At 34.4% G+C, this 11,222-nt stretch overlaps 1 protein-coding gene across 1 annotated transcript; it reads right to left on the bottom strand.

Annotated features, from left to right (window-relative positions):
* Positions 1-8,038: 8,038 nt before the first annotated feature.
* LOC100366959 (uncharacterized) lies at positions 8,039-11,014 on the bottom strand. Its single transcript, XM_006814921.3, has 2 exons — positions 10,542-11,014; positions 8,039-9,955 (listed from the first exon to the last, which is right to left on the bottom strand). The coding sequence occupies exons 1-2, from the start codon at positions 10,738-10,740 to the stop codon at positions 9,633-9,635; spliced, it is 522 nt and encodes a 173-aa protein (XP_006814984.1). The 5' UTR covers positions 10,741-11,014; the 3' UTR covers positions 8,039-9,632.
* Between the last annotated feature and the right edge of the window lie 208 nt (positions 11,015-11,222).

Here is an 11,222-nt window from a genome sequence, read left to right as displayed (position 1 = left end):
ATATCAATTTCGGTCAAAACCGACGTTATTGCATTCCAATTGAGTAATCAACAGTACATGTGTAATAATAAACTTGTTTTAATTTATAATTGTGAGAAATCTCGTATCCCTTATTGATTATTTTTAGTCACTGTTCTGATGCAATCCATGGTGCGTATGTTACCCAGCAGTATCTCCCACATGCTTGGACTGATCAAGTTCAAACTACACACATACATCATATCACATCAGACGCACAAGCCAAAGGCAGAATGGCAGCCACTTTAAGCCCCCCCCTCCCAAATTGCACATTTTTACCCTTCAGGAACAGAATCCCAGTCATGCTTGGCTAGATTTTATTCCACCTTGCTACATACAGTGAACATCTCAGATTAGGTTCAATATGACTGCTGGCCATTTTGTTTTAAAGAATGCAATTCCAGATCCACATCTCCAACATACCTGAAAGAATAACAAATCTGGTTGGTTATATCATGAGAATCACAACTGGAAGTCAGTTATATTTCAAAAATCATTTGTGTATGAATATTGGCACACTTGTAGAAAAAAAAGTGTGTACACTATCTCCTACTTTTGTATTCTTGCTTTGACTATCTTGAGTACACCTGCTTGTTCCATGACGTTGAAATGACCAAATATGCCTAACCTAGGTGGTACACTTCCTATTTTGTGTGTTTGTTGAAGCATTTTGAACCACTGTCTTAGAGAAACATTAAAACAGTCTCTGTTGGTATCATTTCCCAAGGATGTTGTTCATTACATATTTGTAGCATTTCTGTTCAATGTACATAAATTTAGTGGGCAAATAAACCTTGCATGTTTGGTCATTAGACATTTAAATGTCTGATTTTTCATTTATTCTCGATTTGTTTTATAACACCTGTGCCACTGTTGCCATGGTATTTGGAATAGTGAAATAGAATGGAACACTATTAGAGAAGAAAATCTCTCGGCGTCCATTTGCATCTGTATTCTTTTTAGAATGATATTAATTCATTTGATGATACTCATCCTTATCACAACAAACTTATCACAACAAACTTATCACAACAAACTTATCACAACAAACTTATCACATCAAACTTATCACAACAAACTTATCACAACAAACTTATCACATCAAACTTATCACAACAAACTTATCACAACAAACTTATCACAACAAACTTATCACAACAAACTTATCACAACAAACTTATCACAACAAACTTATCACAACAAACTTATCACAACAAACTTATCACATCAAACTTATCACATCAAACTTATCACATCAAACTTATCACAACAAACTTATCACAACAAACTTATCACAACAAACTTATCACAACAAACGTATCACAACAAACTTATCACAACAAACTTATCACAACAAACTTATCACAACAAACTTATCACAACAAACTTATCACAACAAACTTATCACAACAAACTTATCACAACAAACTTATCACAACAAACTTATCACAACAAGGTGATGGAATGATAGCGTTTATCCTTGGAAATACTTGACTGTTACATTAAGCAAGGACACAGATAAACTGTGATGACACTGTACTCTCATATGTATTTAATTTGTATTAAAACTTGCAGTCGAACCGATGACTGCAACTGCTAATATAAAGTAACTGTATAGTAATTTTGTTGTTCCTTATAAAAAACGATTCTCCTTGACTGCGCCCTCAACCGTCAACTACATGTATATGAACTGATGAGGGCGTTATACTATGAATGCAGCATTGTAGATCGGCTTGCATACTTTCACTTTTGCTTCATGTGCAAAATACAGCCGACCGTTTTAGATCGAAATTCACTACTGCATACGTATGCTGCATTAACATATACACTGTAAGCTGCATATTTATCACAGAATTTCCACAATCTTGACAATATTTAGATACATTGACAAATCACTTCTTTCTCGTTGTTTATAAATGTATTTTATATTAATATGACCAAGATATCGCACATTATTTATGTGACCATCCAATGATATGATTAACATTTAAATTATTACAACTGACCTTGTGCAAAAGTTCGAGTGATGCATTGTGGGTTATTTATCCATGTTTATCGTATGCTAATTATTTTAGGGCACTCGCAAGTACATATCATATATATTACAGGGACACCTTCTTATATCATCTGAGTACATAGTCTGTTCATGTATTCGACAATTAAATTGCTCCGTGCGTTCAAAGAACGAGTCACTACGTTGGACAGGTGACCGGTAGGTAATAACAATAGCTAGGACAATACAGGCAATGTACGCAACGCTAATATGGTCAAGGGAGAGTCCACATGTGGTATGTGACATCACAAGTCACATGATGTCACATGTATGTTAGGTTTTACTACTTAGACTCTTTTGAATAATAAGTGCTTATATACTGTAAAATACTTTATTTCAGGTGGAATTAATTTTCGCTGAAAAGGTGTTTTGTATGGAAATTATTTTCACTGATTGACAAGTTGAATGTAGAAGATAGGAAAAAGGGTATATTCGCTTGATTTTATTTTCATTGAATCATTCCTTCAGCGAAAATTAATTCCAAACGAAAATGAAGTTTATTACATTTGGTCCGAGCTAGTCTTACTCAAGTTATTCCCAATCACAGTGACTTATTGTGTCAGTTCATCTCTCACTACAACCTGTTTCGGTATGTGTATATTAGAATAAATGAAATTATTCAAAAGTGGAAAGTACGAAAACAATCGGATTTGAAAGGGGAAATGCAGTGCGTTAAGGTTAGTGAAAAAAACAAATATTGTAAGCTAGTCATGCAAATAATATTTATTTAAAAACAAATTAATAAAAAAATAGGAAAATGAAAGCTTATATCTACGAATAGTATGGTTTGGTCTGAAGAATTCTAATAATGACCTTCGTCATAATGGAAGCAAAGCTCTCATTTTATTCGACCAATTTTGTAAAAAAAAATTCCATATTTTTATACACTGATGTAACGCAATATTTATATTGGAAATTATTTGAACATATTAAAAAAAAAAAACGTTTACATCATAACCATCACGTGATATGTGTTATTGTTGACGGTTGTACATGAAGTCACGTGACCGTGGCACTGTGTTTGCTTCGCGTTTACATAAGAATTTGGTATATACTAGTATGCAGGTTCGTGAGCGACGGGAGCCCTAAAATATTTTGTTGTGGTGGTTGTTGTTGTTGTTTTTATACAGTATTGGCTACACACTGGTCAAATTATGTCCAATTGGAACATAGAAAAAATAGCAAAACACTAAGCTATACATGATTGTTATGTTTTTATATGGACATCATCTTCGTTTTATTCTTCTGTTGGTGAGTGGGGTTTAATAGTATTTTATCTGAAATGATTTCACTATGTAGGTGGTATGTTTTGTTCTCATCTAACGATGCCACAAGTGTTAAATACTTGAGTAGGTTTATACACTCTGTTTGACGCATTAATTCAAGGAAACAAAACCTACTACCAACAATCCCAGGTGAACTTTCGTAGATAAACAGAACGTTGACATAGTCTGGGGGTTTTACAGGAAACAAAGTAGTACTCAGGGAGCTATTTAGGTTTGAAATTCACTGACCAACTGTAAAACTCAAGTTAAGGGAATGACTAATTCCCATAATCACTCATCCAGTGCAAACCCTTGTAATAAAGTGATGAGAGCGATTACTGTTTTGTAAATTAGTAAATAGTAAATTATATGGAGATTCCGTCATCGCCATTTAAAACCAAACTACCCCATATTGCATAATGTCTACAGCTTGGCAAAGTATGCACAGCGATCGAACAAAACGTTTTTGTTTGTTAGTCTGTTCGCTAGACTGTCGACAGATAAAAAATGTGAAATTATTTTGTTTAGGTTTGCAAGTGCCGACGAACCTGTTGCTTGTTTCAGTGAGTTGAGACTCACAAAATCTTTTTTCTAGGACTGGTTGACTGCTTTTCAGTATTTAGATTCCACCTATTCTCGCGTATGCAATGAACATAGTATATTTGAAACACCAAAACAATATTCACTATAGAATATAACACGGAATTATTTACATTGTGTATAATAAAGATAGTATTATTTGTTTTCCGCGGAATTGTCGACCAGTCAGCCATTTTGGATTGTAAACTATTCAACTCACGATATACTGTTTTACAAACGCGTACCTATATCACAATGTAAGTTGCACGTAAGTAAACACATACACACTAATATTTGGTATAGGCACAGTCCCTCTTAAGGGACTGTGGTATAGGCCATGATTGTTCCACATTTACAGAGAAAAAACTTTCAGTGGAAATGGCACTAAGTACCCAGTAAAACGACAAATAGATGCATACACTATTACATGCAATATTTCTCTTCAGTGTTGATCATTATAGTGATAAAGGTCATATATTTGAACCGCAAATACCCACTCAAATGCTAGCTTGATTGGAGCAAAGCCAAGCAACTTAATCGTTTACTACACGGATTCGACAATAGTATCACCCTGACGCCACTGATACCATACACCCCGGTCATGTAAATGGAATGTTCTGACCCCTGGACCTGTATTGTTAGCGACCGGATGTATTTGCATGTGAAGATCAAACACTCAATTGATAAGTCTCCGCCTTGCTATACAGTTTGCAATGACAACAAATGTCACGTGACTTGGAGTGCAAATTGAATGTATACAGTAAATAAATACTGACCACCATAATCACGTACCACCTCGAAGCACCTTCTCAGTTTGGCCACAGTCACTCTACTAGTAGAGTGACTGTGGTTTGGCGGAGATACAATTTCACATTTATATTGAAAATGTATTATTAATAAATAATAATACTAATAATTATAAGGAAGTAACCAAGATGGGGCACAAAACGAACACTTTCCGACGTGATTGAGTACATATCGACTACAATTTGCAGTGGCTGTCTGTCGATGTAATAAGACTCCCGTAGTCACGTGACAACTTTAAGCACATTTATTAATGTTGTATGCCACGTGATAAGCTAAGTACATTATTGTATGGCTACTTTGTTATAGTTTCAATGTTTACACTAAACATGGATATTTGCCCTGTTGTCATGGTAATACAACCAAGTAGGTGTTCATGAATGTGTACATTATTTTAGTAAGGCACTGGTTTGTACTGGTCTTCTTATATTCTACGTTTTCACGGTGGATAATGCAGAAAATCGATTTCCACATTGCTACCAGCCAATTTGAATGTTTTTGAAAAAAAATAATCTGTTTCAAAAAACGTGTTATTTATAATTTCTTTATTTTCACTGCATTTCCCGGCATAAAATCTGACATTCACATTGGGTCACTGGATATACATTGCATGTCGGGACTGTTCACAGCCTCTCAGTGGGTGCCTAGTACCCACATTTGATAAAACCATAAATCATAGATAACGAAACTTCAATGTAGCACTATTTCTAGCATCACACAGAGTAACCGTGCTACGTAAACAAACACAAATTTTTTTTCCAGTTTTAAATTTCAAACATCCGAAAATGGATATTTAGTTTTTTTTTCAGTCTGCAGGATATGGATATTTTTCAAACCATATTACATTTCTACTCATATCACGTGATCACCTAAAGTTGAAAAAGGATTCCCGAGAAAATTGAATCCAAATGTTTCCGACCGTAAATTTTTATTTTATAACGAGTGGTGATCTGCTAAGCGTCTTGGAAATGAGGCAACATATACTGCCGTCAAACGGATGGATTTTCTTGCACTTATTATTCACAATACAGTGGTCACATGACCCAATTCAATGGTGGATAATTCACTTCTATTCATACATTGTTTTGACTTCCTGTCCAGCGACAATACAGTCAGTCAGGCATGAGAATCCACACCACAACTTCCCTAAGGATTCACCATCCCCTGTACACACAATACCGGATAACTCCTATCCACAGTCCCTCTATCTGATAATCCACAGTCCCTCTATCTGATAGAGGGACTGTCTCCTATCCCATACTGTGGTGTTGTCCTGGTGTGGTATGTCTTTCTACAATATATATATATTGAGTATGCAGATGCAGTTAAGGAGACTGGAGTTATAGCATACACTGTAAAATACTTTATTTTCGCTTGGAATTAATTTTTGCTGAAGGAATGATTCAGTGAAATCCGGCGAATATACATTTTTTCCTATATTTTACATCCAACTTGTCAAAAATCAGTGAAAATTAATTCCATACAAAACACCCAAAGTCTTTTCAGTGAAAATTAATTCCAGCTAAAATAAAGTATTTTACAGTACCTTACAAAGGTCTATAGTTATAGCTACAGTTGGGCAGACTTAACATTACATACACATGTCTACACACACAATGACATGCATACTATACACAACTTACAATGTGAACCACAAACAAGCTAGCTTATGTCCTTGGAACCATCAATGTGATTGGGCGAGCCAAGATCTGAACTTGCAAATACATGTAACCCTAAAACAATAATGCTCTATAAACTATTATGTAATACAGAAAGTGTAGTTTCTATCACAAGCTAGTGAATATAAAACCTAGTTAAAATCCCTGCAATTTTAAATCCACTAAAATTAAACTCAGTTGTCATCTATTGAATTTTAAAATCAATAATCACTCTAGTACAGTGCCCCATGGGAGTGTCAATGCAGACAATGATCAAATCCTTTGGCTACACTAGAGATCATCTCATGGTAAGTGGTGGGAAGAAAATAGCAATAGATCTAGTTTGGGTTCATCTTTTTTTTGATAATGCAGTCAGTTTTACTGGTAGTCAATCTCCATTCATCATCTGCCAATTTTCAATGCAGTATGACAAAGTATATATACTGTCAAAAATCAAAATGTGATTATAATCAGACAATAGCATGGATACCATAAACAAACACCCTGTCGGCTGAGATATCTCCGCTGTTAGCAATGCACATGGCAATTAAAGAACAGAAGATATCATTAGAAAATGAACAAATCTGAGAGAGGTCCACATGTAGTACCTATATATGTTACATCAAAGCAATTGGACTTGAGGTTTTTAACAAGAAGTCAAATATATCACTTTTTACCAAAAATATTCACCAAAATTAGAAAATTAAAGATATTACAAAATGAAGAAATCTGAGAGAGGTCCACATATAGTACCTATGTATGTAATATCAAAGCAATTGGACTTGCGGTTTTTAACAAGTTGAAAATATCACTTTTTACCAAAAATGACAAAAATATTCACCAAAATTAGAGAATTGAAGATATCATGAAATGAACAAATCTGAGAGAGGTCTACCCAAGGTACATATACACCAAGTATCAAAGCATTCTGGCTTGTAGTTTTCAAGAAGTCGAAAAAGTACAACATTGACACGGACAATCACTCATAAGCTCCGCTCGACAAAGTCGACAGCGGAGCTAAAAAACATCACCAGTCACATATTTTTGTCAGAATCTAAAAAAAAAAAAAAAAAGATATTTACCTGTATTACCCAGTATACATACGAGCAAGTTGAATGAAATAAAGATGAAACAATTCTGGGCATGTTTAATATCAGAATTTATCAAATTTGAGGACAAAAATAGCCACCACTCTGCAATATGTGATCAAATTGTAGAGAAAATAGACCTGCAGTAATTAAGCAGCATTTTAACCAGCAAATACAAAAAATAGATTTGAGTAATAATATTTATTGTACACCAAGCTTTACATTTATAATACAGAATATATAAACAATTCGAACAATGTCAGAGAAATACTTTTTTTAAAAGGAAAATGGCATAAATCAAGGCAACAGGATATGTGCTCTAATCTACTGTAAAATACTTTATTTTCGCTAGGAATTAATTTTTTGCCATTTACGCTGAAGGAATGATTCAGTGAAAATAAAATCAAGCGAATATACCTTTTTTCCTATATTTTACATTCAACTTTTCAAAAATCGGTGAAAATTAAGTCCATACAAAACAGCCAAAATGTCTTTTCAGTGAAAATTAATTCCAGCTAAAATAAAGTATTTTACAGTATTCTGGAGTTTAAATAAAATTTATAGAAATCATGATTTGGACAGCAGAAACTTTATTCAGCCGACGTGCCAACAATTTGCATGTATAATATAAATCTGCAATAATAAAAACAATGTAGCTAAAATAGTGTATTTTTCATAACTAGTTTAAATCCCAACAACTTCAGGAGGGTTGTTTTCCTTCAGAGAAGGAAACTAAACAATTCTTCCTTCTGCAGCTGTTTGACAATCCATGTGGTCTTGATCGGCCTTCTGAGCCTTACAATCTCAGACTATCTTGTAGGCTCCACTTGACTTTCCAGTTTTGAAATTTCTTGATATCAACAGACTACTGAAATTAGTTTTGTAAAATTAAAACTTTACACAATACCATATATGTTGTAAAATACATAACAGAGGTATGGGTAAAGTCAGTCATGATTTAAAATACAGCAAATGCTCATTTTTATATGCGCTTCTAATAAAACAAATGTAACAAAATCTTCCAGACAATGTTCCTGGATTGTAAATCTGGATCTAGACTGACAAATAATGATGCATTATTTGTACTTGGCAGTGTTTAAACCATTCCACAACTGGACATTCCAAAAACGTATCTACATATATACACTTTTAATATACAACATGGCAGTATACAGTACAAATAATTTGGCAGTTTATTCAATGGCAGCTTGTTTTAACTTGGACCTACCTAAGTATAAATTTACACAATTTAGAATATAGTCTGTTGAAAGAATAAATTCACTTTTTATCTTTTACTTTTAAAAGTGGTTTTTAGCATGAGAAAACTAGTATCAACGTACAGTCCCAGTCAGTTGGATAAGCAACCCCCATCCCACCCAACACAATTGGCCAGCCCCTAAAATGAGGCACACACCCATATAACCATCATGGTTAGTCCCTATCAAGTGTGGATCAATTAATCACTGTCATGACCTTACAAGAACAGCTGAAAATTGAGGTGACCTCCAAATACAGGTCAAAGGTCAACAAAGATATATGAGGGTTTCTACCATTGGAATGTGGTCTTAATACACATGGTTTAGGGGGGCATATAGTAATATAACAGTGCTTGCAAACACTAAATTGTCAACATATCCAAGCTAGTTCTTCCAAAATCATTAAATTTCTTTTCAACAATAGCCCTCCGTAATCATGTTGAATTTTTCAATTTTAAAGTCTTACTTATACAGACACTGTTCGAAATAAAAACAAATTTCATGTGAAAGTGAAAAAGTGAATAAAACAAATAGTAACACTGATTTTAAAATAATTTGGTCGACATTATTTTACATGGCGATTAATCAAATTTGTATATACCCCTTCCACACTGAAAAACACTGATAGGTCTTTGCCCATCACAAAAATATAACTAACTTCATACTATTTCACTCAATGTTTATATCGAATAAACGTTTTTATACAATTAAATGTTTTTTGTAGAGAATATTGGCAGGAAACTTCAAATCTTGGCAGTAATCATAGCAAATATTTCAGAAGATATTTTGAAAATCAAGTAATGTTGAACAAAACATCAAGTTTTCACTTCCCTTTTTCAAATGTAAATAACTCCAAATTTGCAAATAACGTCTAAGCGGTTAAGAAAGCTTAGCAAAAAAAAAAATACGTGCTAATATTCCATAGAACAATGCCTTTTCCTCTTCTTGTTGGGAGAGCTGAACTTCTTCAAATGTTTTTCTTGCTTTATTTTAGGACTGCTCGGACTTTCGGTATTTTCTGTTTCATGTCGCGACTTTTTATCGTGCGGTGACGTCACCAACAACACTGGCAAAACGCTCTCCTCAAAGTCAGTGAAAGAATTCTGGTAAAGAATCAGGGCAGCCTGGATTGAAAGTACTCTGTCGTGATTTTTAGCTCCATCGAATAAGTCCCAATACACACTATGTTCCCACAAGTGTTTGGTGAAGCACACTTTACTTTTGTATAATTTTCCTGTTGAACAAAAACAGACAGCAACATCGAATGAATAGACGTTCGTGTATTGGTATGCAAACAAACCACAAGGATTTCCCGCCAAAATAAAACTCTCCTAAAACACTAATCGATGTACAAATAAATACATCCTGCTAAAACACAAATGCCTTATATACAAGGAAACCCAGGAAAATGAGGCTTGTAATTTTCGCAAAAAGTGCTCAATCTATTTTCTTGTTTGATTCGCAACGATTTTGCGACCATGAGGTGTTATTAAATACCACACATGAATAATTCATGAGTTGAACACCATGTTGTGGTTTTTTAAAAAAAATAGGAAAGAAAAAAATTTCAAAAATAGGAATCAAATTACTTTTCATAACAAACAAGGTTATTTGATTGCTAATAACCCAGTAATCTAGAAATACCGATAAATATCGAAATGATTTCAACAGGAAGAGAGTAATATTGGGATAAAAAATTGGGTCTTCGCATGGAGGTAATTTATACCTCTGGGTCAGAGTTTTAGAATGTTTTGCAATACTGTAAACGGAAACCGTCATGGCAATACAAAGTGTTAAAGTTACATTATAAATGTACTTACCACATATACAACAGTTTATTCCCCCTGCACAAGAATCGTATTCTTTCAATACTTCGAGTATACCATGCAACTCCAATCTCTTCTGTGGGATAATCCCATTCCCAATATCAGTGTACTTCTGAGGTTCAATCCTTGCTCTTTTCGGTCGCACGACGCAGTCCAAACTCTCGCGGAAACATGTGTGAATCTCCGTCATCATCACTATAAAATGCGTCAATACGCGGCAGTGTTATTGCGATGCAGTCAAACTTTTTTCCGAACCGCTGGCATCAACTTATAGCACTGTGAATTAAGCCCACTTCGTTGTGTCAATGGTTGAAGCACGAGGTCGCTAGTTTCAACGTAGCTTATCACGCTCTGCTCTGATTGGACAATCGTGTTTATTGATTGGCAGCTTGATGTGGTATTGTTATCTCAACCAATTAGATTGCAATATAGAGGATCACGTTACCTTAGTGGGATACCGCCATCAGCTATGAATGAAAACCAGAAAAAAAAAATCACGAAAAAGCAAAACAACGACTCTTTCAGACTAGTCTAAGTAAGTGATTTGAATTAGAGTTTAAAATTATTCCTACTCCAAGTTACATTTGCTTACACCCATGATTATTTGATACGAGACAGAGTTGTTACCGATATACGTTAAAAGTTTGGGGGTGTCAAACCATGGTTAAACCGAGG

This window comes from Saccoglossus kowalevskii, chromosome 5 (genome assembly GCF_978046115.1).
Source record: "Saccoglossus kowalevskii chromosome 5, keSacKowa6.1, whole genome shotgun sequence".
In the NCBI taxonomy this organism is placed as follows: domain Eukaryota; kingdom Metazoa; phylum Hemichordata; class Enteropneusta; family Harrimaniidae; genus Saccoglossus; species Saccoglossus kowalevskii.
Note: the sequence above shows the minus strand (reverse complement) of the source record. Positions and strands in the feature narration are given on the sequence as shown.